Here is a 20,082-nt window from a genome sequence, read left to right as displayed (position 1 = left end):
AAAGACTGATGAAGGGGTTGATTTCTTTTTATGGGAATACTTATATCTCAAGAATTGAAGATGTTATGGGTGTGGGAATAGGCATTTGGAATCTCCTTTAAAAATAAACAAACATGTTGTGCTTGTTGTTTATTTTTTTATTTATTTTTGTTGCTTTTTAACTTGAGAGAAGGTCTGTTTGTCACATGTACAGTTCTACGTTCATGGTCATCTTAGCCCCAAAATGCAATACCACAAATGTGGTTTACAAGGAGTTTCTGGGGTAAATGAAACTCAATTTTTTGGAAAGTTTTATACTTTAGGTATTTTCTGATAATGTCTTAGTAAAGTACCGAGGAACGATTACTTTTATCAAATTACGACAGCAGTAGCTGTAAAAAATAATTTAGAAGACAATTGTAAGATCAAACTTGCCTTAACTACTATCAAATGGTACCCCAGACACCAAAGTTTTATGAGCCGATGACCAAGCAAGAAGCCCTTGATTTTAGAAAAGAACAGGAAGGCCCAACTTACGTTTTCTAAGAAATATTGTGCCTGTACGTACAAGAAAGGGAGTAAAATACTGTGGAGCAATGAGACTAAATTCAATATGTTCACCTCAGATGGAAATTCCAGTTAACACATGGAATGATGTACAGTACTCAAAACCGACAGTAAAACATGGTGGTCATGTAATGGATTGGGGCTGCTTTTCTAGAACAGGTGTTGGTTCACTGGTAAAAATTTAAGGCAATATGGATCACTTTTCATGTGGCAGGATCATTGAACAACATGTGGTACAGTATGCTGTACAAAACATGCCTCATGGGTGGTTTTATCAGCATGACAGTAATTGTAAACACACCACCAAGTATGTCAAAACTTGTCTCAACAAGAAAAGAGTCAGGGTTATTGATTGGCCAAGTTAAAGCCCTGACCTAAACTCAATTGAACATCTGTGGGAGGAACTTAAAAAGGTGTGTTAAATACAATACATACACAAACAGGGAAGCATATTTCGAAGCTTTAACTACTATGCTCCAAAATTCCTGTCTCATGCCTTGAGAAATTGGTGGACTCGATGCCAACGCGATGTGCAGCAGTTGTACAAGCAAATGGCTTCCCGACTAAACATTAGATGATACCAAGTATATATGAACTTCTGGAATGGTTTTTCTGCTGAGTTATATGTGTCATATTATTAATGGTTTCCATGTATTACTATAGTAGATATGGTCAAATTATTTGTTTTGTATGAGGCTAAGTCAAATATAAACGAGCCTTTGGTTGTAACTATTTTATTTATCAAAATTATGTACATTTTACATCCTATCTATGTACTTTTGCCATCAGATATACAATTTCTTTATCCCATTTTCAAAGAATGTAGCTGGGCATGTGTGAAGCCAATTGTGCATGGACTGTTTCACCTCCTCTTTGGTTATGAAGCGCTGTCCACCAAGAGCACCTTTCAGCAGCCCAAACACGTGGAAGTCACACGGTGACAAGTCTGGACTGTAGGATGGTTGTGGCAGGACAGTCCAGTGCATTTGTGCGAATATTTTCTGGGTTAGTCTTGCGGTGTGGGATTTGGCGTTGTCATGAAGGAGCAGTAATGATCTCATGGAATGCCGCACCTTTCTGAACTGTAGTCAGTGCGAACCTGGTGAAGAAGGTTGCCATAATAAGTTGCAGTAATGGTCCAACGTTCCTCGAGGAAATCAACCAGCAGTACAGGGTTATTACAAATGATTTGCGTGATTCCAAAGCTCTTCAATAACTTTATTATTTGATGTATTGTCACAAGGCATTCCACACACATAGAAAAACTCGAAGTTATTTTTGACATTTACAAATGTTATGATATGTGCCCCTTTTGTGATTCTGCAGACATCAAGCCTATAATCAAGTTCGTCCCACAGTCGACGCAGCATGTTCCTATCAATGGATTCGAAAGCACGGTTGATGCGAGCTCGCAGTTCTGGCAGGTTGGTTGAGAGAGAAGGTGTAAACACTGAATATTTCACGTAACCCCACACCATGGGGTTAAGTCAGGAGAGCATGGAGGCCATGACATGAATTGCTGATCATCAGCTCCACCACGACCGATCCATCGGTTTGGCAATCTCCTGTTTAAGAATTGACGAACATCACCATGGAAGTGAGGTGGAGCACCATCCTGTTGGAAGATGACGTCCGCCCTGTTCTCCAGTTTCAGCATGAGCCAATTTTCCAGCATATCCAGATACACATGTACTGTAACGGATTTTTCACAGAAGAAAAAGGGGCCGTGCACTTGAAACCATGACCCTGCACAAAACACATTAACGTTCGGTGAATTTTGAATTTGCTGCACGATAGCATGAGGATTCTCTAGCCTCCAGATTCGCACATTGTGTTTGTTCACATCACCATTAACAAAAATTGTTGCTTCATCACTGAAGACAAGTTTCGTTCTAAACTCATCCTCTTCCATACACTGTTGCAACCGCACCAAAAATTCAAGGTGTTTGACTTTGTCATTGGGAGTTAGGGCTTGCAGCAGTTGTCAGCGGTAAGGCTTCTGCTCTAGTCGTTTCTATAAGATTTTCCAAACGGTCAGCTGTGGTATGTTCAGTAATCTGATTGCTCTCTCCTTCGACTTCTGTGGGCTATTACATGTGATAACTTTATAGAACAAAACCTAAAACTAAAAACTAAAATTAACAACAATAATGTCATAGTAACAAAGGTTGATAAGGGCAATATAACAATTTTAATGAATAAACAAGACATCATCAAAAAACAGAAGATTTTTTTCTCCGATAAAACCTACACATTAATCAGTAAAGATCCCATAGTAAAAATACAACGCAATTTAAAAACACTCCTTAAAAATTCAATATTCCTACTAAATGAACAAGACTATCAAAAAATGATCACTATGAATCCGAAATTACCTACAGCAAGATCATTACCTAAAATACACAAGAAGATACCCCTATCAGACCAGTAATCAATAGCAGAGACAGTCCCACTTATAAAACTTCTCAGTTCCTCCACAAGTTCTTAAAAAACATTTTAAATTTCACAATACAAATCCCATCAAAAATTCTTTCGAACTTTGTGAAACTTTAAACAAATTCAATTTACAACCAAATCACATTTTATGTTCCTTTGATATCACAAATATGTACTCAACAGAACTATCACCATAATAAAAAACCACCTATCCAAACACAGTGCATTAAGCAGAATTGAAATAGACGAATTCATAAAGTTACTAAGTTCTGTTTTACACAATAATTACTTTACTTTCAACAACAAAATATATAAACAAGAAGGCTTAGCTATGGGAGATCCAATTTCTGGCATTTTATCAGACATCTACATGGACAATCTAGAATACAACAAAATAGTAAAAAATATTATGTCGACGACACGTTAGCAATTATCGATAAACAACTTAACAATTGTGATAACATCCTAACGTTTCTAAATAATTTGGACGATAATATAAAGTTCACAAAGGAAAACAAAAACAACAATTCAATCAATTTTCTAGACATCAAAATCACGCGAGTTGTAGACAAATTCGATTTCCAAATTTACCGCAAGCCTTCATTTACTCCAGTAACTATAAAAAATGAATCTTTGCACCTAAATTCTCATAAACAAGTGACTTATTAAAGTTTAGTATACAGGGCATTAAAAATCCCTCTTTTACCGAATAATCTAAAAAAATGAATTAGATTTCATAAAAGAAATAGCCAGATTCAACAGGTCCAGTCCAGATATGATCAACAAAATCATTAATAAAGTTAGACTAAAATTAACCACAAAACTTTCTCCAATAAAACCCAACATAAAATTTGCGAAATTCACATTTACCAACCCAAAAATCCACCAAATTACCAATCCTTTAAAAAAACTAAAAATCGCTTATACAACACAGAATACAAATCGAAATTTATTTTTTAATCATAACTCAGTCAATTCAACTAATAATAAATATTCAAGCTCATGTATGTATAGGCTCAGATGCTCAGTATGTAATTTTTCTTATGTTGGCCAAACTGGCCGCTGTTTCTCAACTAGATATGCAGAACATTATAATGCCCAAAAAACATAAGTAGTTCTCTGCAATGAGTAACCACATGAAGGAAACGGTCACAAATTTATGACAATAGATCAGGATTTACAAATCTTAAAAAGAATTGGAAAAGTTAAGCTCATGACGGAATATGAAAACTTATACATCTTCCTAGATCCGCAATTTAACGAATACAAAATTTTAAATGATGTAATAGATAACAAAAGTCCTCTTTATGAACAGATCCCAATTCTATTACAGAAACCATTCCTTCTAAATAGTAATTTTTATAAAATATTTAGCACCAAATCAGTAAACACTCCCACCAATCTAACACACACACACACCACCCCCTCCCCTTCTCCCGCTGCCGGCAACTCCTTCTCACGCGCAGCGAATGGGCCCTTAGCCATGCCTTCTCAAGCTCAACCCCCTCCAGCAAGACTTCACAAATACAACACGCGAAGTAAGAGCTCGGCGACTGCCAGTTGCTCTAAAGCCCTTAGCATAAGTTAACATCTCAGCAGTCGAAGGGGTAAGTGTCAACACTTTTCATTTAACTTCCATTATTCAGCCCCTTAATTCTAATTATGGTCCTTCATCAAATTTTCAAAATAACTCTTTAATTACAGAATTTCATCACACACTTGGCTACCCACCGATTGACAACAACATTCCCTTTCAACTAGTATGCTCACCTCAACACATCCAACCACAATGAGCCATTCCTATCACAAACTCTTCCCACAAACACTACATCAAAGAAGATGGCCTAATGACATCTACACAAACTTCAATATAGCCTACGGCACCATCATTTCAACTAATATTATCTCAAAAAGAACCACGCCATATGAAAATTCTTCAAAATTTATATACATATAAATGAAAATCAATACTTATTAACTTCAAGAACCAACGACCATTACCAATGCTCAACTTTCCTCAAGTTTTTAACAACATGCCATTTGACAATTAAATGGAATGTGCTTTCTGATTTTTATCTTTATTGCAATATCTTTTAAAATCAAGAACCTATGTCATAATCCTCAAATAATTGTCATGTTTTTAGACTCAAATATTAACACAAATATTGTTAAGTAATAGTATAGTACATTTTATATTGTAATAGTTGTTTAACGATCTCTAATCCATTTTACAAGACATAGTTTTTAACAGTATTCATAAGTCATTTCCAGTCAGGTACCTGATCTATGCTTAAGGTAAAAAAAAAAATTAAAAAATTATGGCTGATGATGCCTACTATTGATAGGCAAAACATGTACCATCCAATGTATTAATTTTATGTCAACAATTTTGACAAGGACAAAGTCATAATTTTTAAGATTGTATTGTATTGAATAGGTGGGTGAACAATAAAAACACACTAGTGTTATTTAATAATTCTGTGGGCTACGCATGAAACTTGCCCGCACGCGATCAACTGTCTCTTCAGTCACTGCCGACTGACCCGTTGATTTCCCCTTCCAGAGGCATCCTGAAGCTTTAAGCTGCACATACCATCACCAAATGGAGTTAGCAGTTGGTAGATCTTTGTGGTACTTTGTCCTGAAGTGTCGCTGCACTGTTATGACAGACTGATGTGAGTGCATTTCAAGCACAACAAAAGCTTTCTCGGCGCCTCTCGCCATCTTGTCTCACTGTGCACTGCTCACTGCTGCTACGCTCTCGTGCCAGAAATCTGAAGTGAGACTTCAGCAGACCAAAACTTTTTGAGTTTTTCTACATGACTGTTGAGTTTTGTGACCATATGTCAATGCATGGAGCTACAATGAATTTATGAAATTGCTTTGATCATTTGTAATAACCCTTTACATATGGTCGGTATTGCACATACATTCTTTATAGATTGCGATGCCTCTCAGCATTTAGTCTGTGATCCTCTGTGAATTAACTAAATGCCTCCATAATCCTCCTTTTCAAATTAGCTCTGTGGCCTTCTGTAGTTCCACACCTCTTATCATTAAAATTTAGTCTAATATTGTTGCCTTGGTCACCTAATTCTCTTACCCTCCCTGGCCAAGCCCATTATTCTCCTAGGTAACTTATCTTCCTTCATTTGCATTACAATTCTCAATCATCAAAGCTGGTTTATATGTGCAGCTTCCCACGTCGAGTTTATTCCTAACTTGGCCTTTATCCCCACATTCTGAGTACCCTCCTGACATTGTACCCTCCTGATTTTACCAACCTTCATTCTCACTACTTTCATGTCTGTTACTTCTAACTTATGAATAACATACTACGTTCACTCAAAAAATTGTGCTGCTTTCCTTTATATCTTTGCCATTTCACATATCAAGTAATCCTGGTCTGGGTTCCAGACAACAAAGTTGGTCTAAAAGCATGTAAAGACAGTTTTATCCAAGAACGCACTTCTTTCTTGCAGAATACCGTTGATTGCAACAGTGACCTCACTGCCTTATCTTACTTACTAGCTTCACTTACTATACTACCATCGTGGGAGAATACACATCCTAAGTACTGGAAACGATCCACCTATCCCAGCATCATATTCCCTACCTGGCATATAATCCTCTTAGGTTTCTTCCCTACTGACATCACTTTTAGTCTTGGAAATGCTAATTTTCATGTCATACTTGGCTGCACATTTTTCAAACTCCAAAATCTTAGACTGCAGATTTTCAACACAGTCTGCTATGAACACCAAGTCATCAGCATAGACCAGACTGCTTATTTCCACTTAACTGAATCCCTCCCTGCCATTTTATACTCCTCACCAAATGATCCATGTATACTCTGAACAACAGAGGTGAAAGATTACAGCCTTGTCTAACCCCTGTAACTACTTTGAACCAAGAACTCTTTTTACCATCAGTTGTCACTGCAGTCTGATTCCCAAATACCAGCACCGAGGGAAAATAATTTGAAGTGATTAACAGAGTCCTATTTCAATTTGGCACTCCAAGAATTCCACAAAACAACCTTAGAAAATTTGTCAGTAAATTACAGTTCATTGTTAATATCAGTGAATTCTATGGAATGATAGCTGGACTGGGGTCCGATCCCGGCGAAGTCCAGTGGTATTTGGAGGTGCTCAAATGTGTCAGCACCATGCCGATAGATTAACAAAAATACTTAAGAGAACTCCTGACTGACAAAATTCAAGCACCTCGGCTTCTCTGAAAATCGCAAGAGAAGTTAGAGGGATAGGAATGACAGAAGGAATAAACTAGTAGAATGAGTCAGAATTTGTTAGCTATGAGCTATGTTGGTATAATAACAGAAATAGAAGAAATAGGAGGTTTTAGGGGGACTTTTGCATGAAATATTGGAAGACACTTGGGTTTGGGATTGTATATCAAGAAAATCATGTGGACATGTTAGTGAACACTTGATCAAACTAGAAGATGCAAAAATAGAGGAGGATTGACTGCAATATTTTACCTATCAGTGATGAATTTCTGCATGAAGTGAAGTGAAGCGAAGCTGAAAAGGGCCCAAGGTAGTACTGTCTTATGTTCAAATCTGGATCCGTCCTGGACTTGAGAATGAACTGGCCTGCATTCTAGTAGTCTCTCCATGTAGAAGACACTGAGGCTTTTGACTTGAAACAGTGAACCAAACCAGACCAGACCAAACCAAACCAAACCAAACCGAACCGAACCAAACCGAACCGAACCGTGCAAACGGCTTCCTTCATAACAAATTGTCACCCTTTATCATCATTTCCTCACAAAACCAGCTGTGGGATTTTCAGACTCTCTTCCTCTTCCTAAGATGTATGATGTTTAATCAATCAATCAATCAATTAATCAATCAATCAATCAATCATCATTGGTCTGCATTTAGAATTGTCACCCAAGTGGTATATTTTCAATCATATGTTTACCTGGTCATCTATTAAATGATTTCAAAGAACTTGGAAATTTATTGAACATTTCCCTTCATAAATTATTCCATTCCTTAATTCCTGTTCCTATAAATGAATATTTGCCCAAATTTATCCTCTTGAATTTCAATTTTATCTTCATATTATGATCTTTCCTGCCTTTTAAAGCTCCACTCAAGCTTATTCATCTACTAATGTCATTCCACGTCACCTCTCCACTCCTCTCTTTACTCCCAAGTCTTCCCAGCCCAAAATTTGGAACGTTTTCATAACACTGCTCTTTTGTCAGAAATCACCCAGTACAAATCATGCTGCTTTCCTTTGGATCTTTTCCATTTCACATGTCAAGTAATCCTCATGTGGATGCCATTCTCTAATTGGGCTCTTACCAGAGACTTATATGTTCTCTCCTTTACATCCTTACTACAACCCCTAATTACCCTCATAACCATGTGAAGAGATCTATAACCTTTATTTATAACCTCATTAATGTGATGCCTCAAGTTACGATCACATTTAAAATATCAATATTAACAGATGTTATATTTTATGGAACTAGTGATGCTCCTTTAAGGCAACTTCCAGGGTTGAATGGCTCCTTGAACAAGTCTGCATTAGCTAGGATTCACTTGCTATTAATAATTTAAATAATATATGTGTGCTTTTGTATAGTGTTTTTAACAGATTACATTGTATTGGACAGATTTTGAACGCCACGATGATGACGAACTTGGTTTCCGCAAGAATGACATCATTACTATTATAAGCCAGAAAGATGAGCATTGCTGGGTTGGTGAGCTGAATGGACTTCGAGGTATGTTACAGACACCTCCTTATATGTTCCTACAGTTGAATATAATTGTAAATATTTCCATTTTTTACTCACATTCACTTGAACAATGAAAAGTATTAGACTATCCTCAAGCTGGACACTGGTATTGTTAATCTATAGACCTGGGAAGACTATGTTCAGAAAATTTCAAATACTTTCCAACTACAACTCTCCATGTACTGAATTGTGGATAATGACTTGACTTGATGGACCTTTTATATGCCATAGTAAAGTAAACTCGTGTCCTTGTTCCGAGGTGGTGCAGCTCTTTTCAGGCACACCCCCATTGGAGGCGAGCTGCATGTACCATTTCAACCACATACCAGCCCTCCTGCCATACTTACATTTCTGGCAGTACCGGGAATCAAACCCGGGCCCCCGAGGACGACATCTAATAACACTAACCGTTACGCTACAGAGGCGGACTTTATATGCCATGTAGTAACAGTATATGGCACTATAAGTAAGGAGTTCTCATATTGCCAAAGCCTTCATTCTTCTTATTTCCAGCTATAGTAGATGTGTCTTACAAAGTTTGCTTAAAAGTTAAATAGCCTTTTACTTTTCCATAAGTATAAAGATTCCTTTTCATATAATGTTTTATGTCATTTGAAGTGAAGTTGTTAATGAATTATTACTTTTATTCCTTATTGCATGATTTCATATATGGATAAGGAATATTTTTATATTTGAATTGTAACATTCCACATGTTTAGTAGTTATTTCCTAGATGGCCTCTAGACCATTTAGTATGTTCAAATTCATCTTAGGTTAATTGTAATCAAATCTCAAGAAAATAGTATCTTTAAATTTGTATCTTACTTCTTATTTAGATATGCTGTGTAGGACTGACGTGAGCTGATAATACAGATTTTTTATGAACATTCAGAACTAGAATTACAACATGAAAAATAAATCATTATCATTTATTAATGCCCCTTTCCATAGGTTTAACATATACACTGTCTGACAAAAAAAGTTACGCACACAGAAGGAGTGGTTGAAAGTGAATGAAACTACATATGCTGAAAGACCGTGTGCCTTTATTGAACTGATTACAATATGGGGCGAAAGAGACAAGGTCGTTGGCAGTTGTAGGTGGAATGTTGGTGCCGGGTCAGTAGGGTGTCGCACCCCTTCTGGCTGCAATGCATGCCTTTATGCGGTTCTGAATGGTGTCAAACAGCCTTTGGATCCTCTCTTGCAAGTTCATCCACAGTTGTTGCAGCTGTACCTCCAGATTCTGCAGGTTGGTACTGGGACAGAGTCCCCTTCCAATTTCATCCCACACATGTTCAATGATGGAGACGTCTGGGATCTTGTTGGCCACAGGAGGACCTCAGCATGCTCTAGGCAGTCCATAGACACACGTGCTGTGTGTGGACGTGCATTATCTTGTTGGAACACTGTCCCAGGGGGCTGTGCCATAAGGGGTTGGACGTGCAAACGCTTAACTGTCCGACTCACAACAGTTGACTGGTAACAACTTATCAACAACAGGACGGGGCAATCACGAATGCACTCTGGTGGGCGTTCTGTGCATTACAGATCCTTATAAATGTATTCATTTACTCACACATCAATGGTATGCATGTATACCAAAATGGGATAATATTGGACCACTCCTTCTGGATGCTTAACTTTTTTGTCAGGCAGTGTATGTTCTTCCAAAGATTTCAGTTCACAAACCATGAATGACCACAAGGATCCTGAATTTTTACATTTTAGGCGATGATAACCAAAAATATTCAAATTATTGGACAGAAAGTAAACGCTAAATGATCTATCATTTACGAGTAGTGTAAGTGATGATTTAAAATTTAAAATGCCCACTATAATTTTTTCCAAAGTTGTGTGCTGAATTCCAAGCATTTTCAAGATTTCCCACGTATGCTTAGGTACACTGCCTTTGCTTCCAAATAGCAGACCCATCACGGACCAATTTTCTGGGCAAATGTTATGTCTCCCACACAGATTTAAGGTGTATGGTTCATAAATGATCTTCTTTTCCTGGTCAACTTCCTTGCCCTGGGATAAGTCTCTTTCAAACTGGATGGTTGTATCAAGAATAACAGCTGTTTGAGTTTGCTGGTGGATGGCAACAATATCTGTTCTTCTGTTGGACCCCATGGAAGAGATACAGTGTACTTCTTCATAAACTCTCCACTTCAAATATCTCAGTGCAGAGGCTAAGGTTGCTCTCACTTTTTGATGACGGGTGTTCCTTAGCACTTCTCCTTTGTGGTAGTGTCCTAACATATGACCAAGAGTTTCTTTCTCTTCACAGTTTGGATGACGGCAGTGGATTATGCCAGGACATCTGTCAGGAACTGCTCGAACCGCCGAGATGTTGCACGACATTTTGAACACGTTTGCCCATTCGCAGTCTGATGCTCTTTTCTGGTTACTTATCCAGAAGTTCGCTCTAGGGTGATGAGCATAAACTTAAATGCCTTTTCTTCTTAAAGAGCATAGTGTCCAAGTGCGGAAGCTTTGTTCTTTTGAATATCCTAACTTGATGATGATGATGATGATGATGATGATGTTTGTTGTTTAAAGGAGCCTAACATCTAGGTCATGGGCCCATGAAATGTAATGAAATGTTGTATGGCTTTTAGTGCCGGGATATCCCAGGACGGGTTCGGCTCACCAGGTGCAGGTCATTCTATTTGACGCCCGTAGACGACCTGCGCGCCAGAGATGAGGATGAAATGATGATGAAGACAACACATACACCCATTCCCCGTGCCATTGGAATTAACCAATTAAGGTTAAAATCCCCGACCCGGCCGGGAATCGAACCCGGGACCCTCTGAACCGAAGGCCAGGACTCTGACCGTTCAGCCAATGAGTCGGATATGGGCCCATTATTCTAACTTTCTGCATTAATAATCATATTTGGACAGTAATATCAGTGTTAGAAGCTAAAATGATTGTATTTATATAAAGTTCAAAACAGTAAATCATCGTATTAATAATTTACAGTACAGTCGCGCTTAATGCAGATACAAAACAAAAAAGGAATCTATTGTAGATGAAAAACTTGCTGAAAAGGTTGTGCACATCATTTTAAAATGCATATCACTGTTACATAGCCTGCTGTCATTTCCTGATGGATGCAGTACTTTTGCATTAATCTCTTGGCACAGGCCAGAGCAAAGTATAGCTTTCACCAAAGTTGTCTCATCCATAGCTGTGACAGTTTTTTTTTTTTGCTATGGGCTTTACGTCGCACCGACACAGAAAGGTCTTATGGCGACGATGGGATAGGAAAGGCCTAGGAGTTGGAAGGAAGCGGCTGTGGCCTTAATTAAGGTACAGCCCCAGCATTTGCCTGGTGTGAAAATGGGAAACCACGGAAAACCATTTTCAGGGCTGCCGATAGTGGGATTCGAACCTACTATCTCCCGGATGCAAGCTCACAGCCGCGCGCAGCTGTGACAGTATGGAAGCTGCTGGAGTATGGGTAGTGCTGAGTAATGACATTCGGAGCGCGACCAGTGCGTCTGAGTGTTATGAAAGGTGTTGCTCATAGGTCAGTCCTGCTACAATAGCACCGTCTGGCACAGTCAGGAAAGCAATGGCAAACTACCTCACTCCTCATCTTGCCTAGTAAGCCTCATTTTGGTGCTGCCATTGGTTTTTGGTTTTTTCCTATAGCTGCATAGCCTTTGGTGGTGCTAGGTGGTGCTATTTGATAATCCAAATATCCTCTGGGCCGATGACCTAACAGACAGACAGACGTCTCTCTTATATCGTGCAGGCAGTTTATTGGGTGTTTTGATACTGAATTGTATCTTGTTGAAAGTAAGAAGAACTAGGCAAGTTGGCCATGCAGTTAGGGGCATGTAGCTGCAAGCTTACATCCAGAAGATAGTGGGTTTGAACCCCACTGTTGGCAGCCCTGGAGATGGTTTTGCGTGGTTACCCATTTTCACACCAGGCAAATCCTGGGGCTGTACTTTAATTAAGGCCACAGCTGCTTCCTTCTCACTCCTAGTCCTTCCCTAGCCATAAGGCCTATCTGTGTCGGTGCGACGTAAAGGAAATTGTAAAGTAAGAAGGAAAATTTACATAGGAAGATGATTTTCCTTTGTGTCATTCTGTATCATTAAGTTCTCACTAATAAGGCATGAAGTCCATCAACTGATATTTGATTGTACAAAGAATTTAGATATTTGTTCCGGGTGAATCAGCTGCCTTTATTCTTTAACATATGCAACATGCTATGATTTGAATGTCTGTTAGTCGTATCTTATGCAATATTTTACAGCAATGTTGTGTACATATAGTCTAATGTAGGCTTTACCATACAATGTGAAAACCAAACAAGAGGAAGTAAGTTAGGGCCATCTTAAAAGCACTGTAGCTTTTTATGTAGAGCATTGTTCACTTCTCTAATCATATTCATGCAATGTTACTGTACTGTACAAACTGTTTCCACCCAAATAGCTGTTGCTGAAGAACTGCATATCTGATTGGCCCATGCAGCCATTTCTCTTTGAAAAAAAAAAAAAAATAGCAGTATCACAGAAGAAGTGATAGGTTGCAACCAATTTCAGACGTGTACTATTCACTACTATTGGACAGTCTCATCTCATCACAATTGATAGCAAAGGTTTTTTTTTAAGTTATGGTGTAAACTATGGAAATTAAATGGTATACAGCAGACACGATATTATGTCATGTAATTACTACCGTTAGAGTGTCCAGTAAAGGCTTAAAACAGGTCCATAATGTTGTGACACATAAGCAGTTTTTTGAAGTGAGAACTTTCGGTCTCCTAGTGAATACAGAGTAAGAATACATAAACCTGCATGCTTTAAATAGCTGTTTAAAATTATGCACCATATATATACCTGGCTTCTCAGAGCAGGGAGGGTTCGAATCCTCCTTTACTCATGACTTTTAAATTTTTATTTTGTACTTGAGTAGGCATTGTTTATGAAGATTTGACATTCCTGAAGTGTCAGATATACTTATAACAAAGTTATAATAAATAAAGTAGACATAATAAATATCACAACCTAAACACTGACTTCAAAAAAGCACAATGTGTATACCACTGTCAGGATTATACTGGATGTATTCATTCAAGTAAAACGTGCATACTCCACTCATTGAGAATGGTTACCATTATCAGGCTTTAAGAGGAGCATGATTATGATTCAACACACTGTAGTTGTTGCAGCAAGGCAAATTTGTCTGTACCGGGCGAGTTGGCCGTGCGCGTAGAGGCGCGCGGCTGTGAGCTTGCATCCGGGAGATAGTAGGTTCGAATCCCGCTATCGGCAGCCCTGAAGATGGTTTTCCGTGGTTTCCCATTTTCACACCAGGCAAATGCTGGGGCTGTACCTTAATTAAGGCCACGGCCGCTTCCTTCCAACTCCTAGGCCTTTCCTATCCCATCGTCGCCATAAGACCTATCTGTGTCGGTGCGACGTAAAGCCCCTAGCAAAAAAAAAAAAAAAATTTGTCTGTACATTTTTAACATTGCACTTACATATCAAATCTTTTCAGTGATGCAAGTATGGGACAGAGCTTGGGTAGTGCCTGTAAATTTCAGTCTTAGTTCTTCTACAGGCAAGCACTGTATGTAAGTTGATAAGTATGTAAACATGATAATACTGTATTATGTAACGCATGAGAAGCAGGAGAAGCAGGCAGCTTATACCAAGAACGATTTCCTGGACACAGACTACCACCTCCAGATACCTTTTGAAGGGTTTGAAGCGAGCTGCAGGAAACAATGTCCTTTAGGGATTTGTTCGGGATGTACCAGTGATGTCTGGTGGTAATGAAGAAGCTGTATGTAATACAGCTGAGATCAACCCACACACTAATGATAGCGCATGATCCGAACATCACCCAGGCGTCTGTACTGCGCACATTGTATTGCAATCAATTGTGCATTCCAAATGAGATATGTGATCGTAATTATTATTGTCTTAATTATGGTAAGTTATGTAGGATTGGAGTAAATGTATAAAAATATTCTACTAGTATCAGGTTTGCACCTTTGATCACACGACTCAACATTGGCCGATTAACACTCTTGGCCACGGAGAAGTTGCTTGTAGTTGCCCTTGTACTGTAACATTTCAGTGTCAATGCAGTTCCTGATTAAGGTGGAATGTTCATTTTATGATTCTATATGTTCATTCATTATTATATCCTTATTACTGTTATTATCAGCAACCAATACACATTTTGAGCCATATACATACACAGGAACTTATAACCGGATGACAGGGGAGATGCTTTTTATATTAGATTATAAACTGTGGGTTGCATAAATCCGAAGGCAGTTGATTCACCTGGTATACAGAAATGGCAAAATGCTGATACTAATGGCCAAGAAAGATTGTAGTATTTCATTAATTGACATTCTGAGCTCTCTCTCAGATAGCCACAGAATTCTAACTTCTCAAGAGCAGCAAAATATAGCAAATGTATATAAAACAAAGCTGTTATAATCTCTTCTTCCTTTTATCATATATTAGTACCATACCAGTATTCATGTTTATTAAAACATTTTACATTATTTTTTAGGTTGGTTTCCAGCCAAATTTGTTGAACTACTTGATGAACGCAGCAAACAGTATTCATGTGCAGGAGATGACAGTGTGTCCGAAGTTGTGACAGATTTAGTAAGAGGAACGTTATGTCCTGCCATTAAACAGGTGTTAGAACATGGGATGAAGAGACCAAACTTTCTAGGTTTGTGAAGCTAAATATTGTGTTTATAGTTATATTGATGTAATTTATTTTGTGTTCTTCCACTTGTTCACCTGCTGTCAGTTATCTATGATCATTGGATTAGCCACCCTAGATGGAGTCGAGGACCAGATGCCACAGAGTTTTTCAGCTGAAAAAACCCTGCACTCTGCCACTGGATTCTAAACCCAAGCTACCAGAAAGAATGTACTTTTACTCAAGTTATTGCTATCATTATGGCCAGGCTAGAGTAACTCAGATGGCAGCTTCAATCTCATCTCAGCCTGGTTGTATTTGAAGGTGTTCGTATACGCTAACCTTATGCTGGTACACCAGAGCATAAAAAAACTCTTGTGGGACATATATTCAGCACCTTGTCATCTCCAAAAACTATAAAAGTAAATTAGTATGATGTAAACCCATTAAAAAACATTGTTATGCTATCATGTGCTCAACAGGAGTGTGTTTTGTAAAATTGATTCTCCTGGGTTTCTTCTTGATGTGTTTTTGCACTATTATTTATTTTTTTGCAGTTTTCTATTGTGAACATATTTTATCCTTTTTTTATTATCATGAACCCATAGTTATGACCCTCCTTTGAAATTATTGTACTTTTGTTTAAAATAATTTTTGCTACTATAATTTTTGATCTGATGCTTTGTGTATTATCACTGTATTAATTGAGGAACTGCCAGAAAATATATCACAACTATAATTAACCATCCATTTGAGCCTATAAATAATATGGTATTTATACTACTTTTGAGTATGCATGACAGAAAAGCAAATGAGATAATTAAAGTACAGTAGAAGTCCGTTATAGCGAGAATTCATAACAGCGAAAATTTGACTTGCTATAACGGATTGTCGTTATATCCGATTTTTGTATGAAAGTCGGAAAACCTTTCATGCACTTTAAAATCGGTATGAAACGGCAATCAGTTTGTTTAACACTTGCGTTTCCGCAGATGATATCCACACTGCGGTTTACTTGTTTGTTATTTTTCGTAATCCGATACTATGGGAAAGTGTATGTTTAATTTCATTCTGAAGAAAATATAGTACCGTATTTCTCCGAATTCAAGATGAACCCCACTTTTTCCTTCAAAAAATTTAAAACAGGCTCAAAAAGAAGTTTGTAAAATCATATGAATGCCTACGCATTTTTAGACGCCGAACATTGACTTTCGTCACGCCGGTTTTTTTTTTTTTTTTTTTTTTTTTTTTTTTTTTTTTTTTTTTGCGGCTGCACAATTATTCTTAATTTCCGCGGGTTTAAGGACCATTAACTTAACATTGGCATCATAATACCGCTACACGCACGTCTCGTTTGTCGGGTTCGGCCAAATTCAGCGGCTAGCGATGTATAGGCCTAATCGCGAAAGTTGAAAGTCAACGAACGAGTTTATTGCGCCACGGTATGGCCATTCCGCCCTTGGGCTTTTCGTGCACATACCTCACAATTTAATCTTCGACTTCTTTAAAGCTTCCTTGTTGCGGACCGCTGAATGCATTTTTTTTTCAGTACGCATTTTTTAGCTCTTTGTCTTCACCCTAACGCCAAATATTGGCTTTAGTTAGGCCTATGCCGTATTTTCTTGTGGCTGTACAATTATTCTACATTTCCGAGTGTTTAATAAACATTAACTTAAAATTGGCATAATATCGACTAGAACCCGTTGAAATTTTGCCGGCAATACCTTTTCCACGTATCTTTACAATACGACTATCCATCACGAAAATATTCCTGCTGTCTATAAACCTTAATTTTACTAAGCGTCAAGTAGCCTACAATACAGGTAGACGCGTTATGACTGCCACTGAGTAGCCATGGCTTTTCTAAGAATTCGCATGTTTTGATGCCATTCTGCAGATTTGAGAAACACACAGGCACTGTACAACCGGTTGTCGCGGCTAGCGATGTGTGGTGAAGAGGCGGTCGTTTATTGTCAACGAGTTCTGTGCGCGTGTGAAAAGAAGCAGCGTGGTTACCGCGGTAGTTGCCAGTAGTATCCATTAACTTACTGTTAGGCCGCGAATGCAGCAACCCTTGAGTTTTCGCATGAGATTCTGAGAAAAAAAAAAGTCTTGGATTCGGAGAAATACGGCATCACTCCAGAGATTTCTGTGGCAAACACCTCAGCTTTCTTCTTCAATCAGCGTCACCTAACCTAACCGTATATGTAGCCTCTCATGAAAACATATTTGAAACGCATGTAGAGAAATAACCTCCTCGCGAAAAATTTACATGTAAATAGCCGTAAGTAGACGCGAGAAGATATGAAATATCCTCTGAAATCAGTGATGTACTCTGCCATATCTTACTTAATTTCCGTATATAACATTAAATTAAGATATCGTTTACTTCAGTCTTTATTTTTAACGAGTTAACAACTGCTATCGGCCGCGTTATTTTCGCATTTATTACGAAAACCTGTTATTCTCTTTCATTTCGAATTTTCTTTAGAGAACAGCAGTCGTCGGGTATTACTAATCAACTCCAACATCGCCTTAGAATGTCTTTTTTGCTTTACGTCGCACCGACACAGATAGGTCTTACGGCGACGATGGGACAGGAAAGGACTAGGAGTGGGAACCTTAGAATGTCAACGAGAGAGTTCGCAAATGCACAAAGTGAGAAAACTATACCGTATCGAAGATGATCGATCGCATTTTGTTGCCAACGTTTCAGTTTTCTTATTCAAACAGCGTCACGTATCCTAACTTAACCGTACTATACGTATGATGAAAACACGCTTCAAGCGCCAGTAGAGATATTATACCTTTCTCGCTATAAATTTTCATAATAGCCTTTCAGTAATTTAACCAGACGTGACAAAGTATAAACTAACCTCTGAAATCAATTAAGCACTCTGCCATATCTCGAGGTGTATCCCATTCTTATTTAATTGCAGTATTTAGCCTCAAAATTAAGCGGTCGTTTAGTCAGCCTTAATTTTTAACGAGTTAACAAGTGTTATCGGACACGTTATTTACGCATTTATTACGAAAATATGTTCTCTTGCATTTCGAATTTTCTTTGCGGAACAGCTGTCGATGGATAATATTAATCGACTCCGACATTGCCTTCGAATGTCGACGAGAGAAATCGCTAGTACACATAGCGCGGAAACGATGCCGAAGGAAATCGATCGCATACAATATCATCGCTGGGGTGCATAAATATCGGTAACGGAAAAAATCGCGCGTTTAATCGCTCGTAATAACGGATGCGCCAGTGATAGGGTTCTCGCTGTAACCGAAGGACGATACATAGTTTAACATTGGAATTTTGAAGGGACAGAAAAATGTCGTAGCTATAACGGAGTTCTCGTTATATGCCGTACTCGCTATAGCGGACTTCTACTGTACTTTGTATTCAGTAATCTGGTTGGATAAGAGAGATAGCCTAATCTTGTCCAATAAAATAAATCCAATTCATGGTGATTTAGTATCCAGGCCAGTGTAGAAAGTGGGTCAGAGTGTGAACTGAAGTTGATTGGTAATGTGATGGTAATCTTGTTTGAGGCAAAATTTGTCACTGGTGTTGCTTGTGTGTGTTGTACTGGATACATGAAGTGGTTATGTTCTAATGGTAACGAGCCAATGGCAGATGGGGATTAATACTGTTCAGTTTGTGGGAGAATGTTCTTGAGATTTGGAGGTTACATACTCATAACTATGGAGCACTTCGGAACAACATTGCAGGTATATATATATCGTATGGCTTTACAAGTACATAAAAAAAAATATATCAAATGGAAATGTCCAAATTTGACAACCAGTCCAGAGCACTCGGAGTCACTTGATGTAGAAGCATCAGATCACCGTTAAATGCTCGAAGTGGGCACTCCTTAACGATGTGTTCCATTGTCTGCTCCTCCGCTCCACAGTCGCAGTCAGCAGACGAATGGAAACCCCATTTCTTCAATATGTAGCAACACCTCCCTTGACCCGTCCTAATTCGGTTCAGCTTCGACCAGGTTTGACGCGGCAGTTGGAATCCTTCAACCTTCTTTGTTGGATGTTGAACCAAGTGAGCGTTGTTGGGTGGATGTTCATGCCAACGCTGTCGCCACTCAGAGGTCATGTCGAAAGAACTGATACTTTTAAAATCAGTCCAGGGTGGTTTGCGTGATTTCAGACGAGTTGTTGGTGGGTGTTGTAGGGCATCGTACAAGGGAGAGTTCTTATGAGAAGAGATCTTCTTGAGCAAGTTTACCCTAGCTGCTTTCCTCCTTAGATCTGGCGGGGCAATATTAGCTAAGACAGGTAACCACTGAATGGGAGTAGATCTGACAGTACCAGTGATCACTCTCATGGCTTCATTAAGCTGGACATCAATCTTTGTTGTGTGAATGCTGTTTTGCCATACAGGAGCACAGTATTCACCAGCAGAATACACAAGAGCGAGTGCAGCAGTGCGTAGGGTATTGGCGTCCGCACCCCAGCTACTTCCGGCAATCTTGCGGAGTAGATTCACTCTGGAGCCAAATTTCTTAGATAACATGATGCACTGTTGTTTAAATGTCAAGGACTGATCCAGAGTGATTCCTAGATATTTGGGATTGTAGTTATGCGGTACTTCGGTTCCGTCGAAAGTCA

At 38.6% G+C, this 20,082-nt stretch overlaps 1 protein-coding gene across 1 annotated transcript in view; it reads left to right on the top strand.

Annotated features, from left to right (window-relative positions):
• LOC136862876 (small G protein signaling modulator 3 homolog) overlaps positions 1 to 20,082 on the top strand; it is a 312,577-nt gene that overhangs the window by 251,296 nt on the left and 41,199 nt on the right. The window contains exons 13-14 of the mRNA XM_067139149.2: positions 8,632 to 8,742; positions 15,313 to 15,480. Of these exons, the coding sequence (XP_066995250.1) occupies positions 8,632 to 8,742; positions 15,313 to 15,480 (279 nt within the window). The remainder of the gene's footprint in view (positions 1 to 8,631; positions 8,743 to 15,312; positions 15,481 to 20,082) is intronic.

Source organism: Anabrus simplex, chromosome 2, assembly GCF_040414725.1.
Source record: "Anabrus simplex isolate iqAnaSimp1 chromosome 2, ASM4041472v1, whole genome shotgun sequence".
In the NCBI taxonomy this organism is placed as follows: domain Eukaryota; kingdom Metazoa; phylum Arthropoda; class Insecta; order Orthoptera; family Tettigoniidae; genus Anabrus; species Anabrus simplex.
Note: the sequence above shows the minus strand (reverse complement) of the source record. Positions and strands in the feature narration are given on the sequence as shown.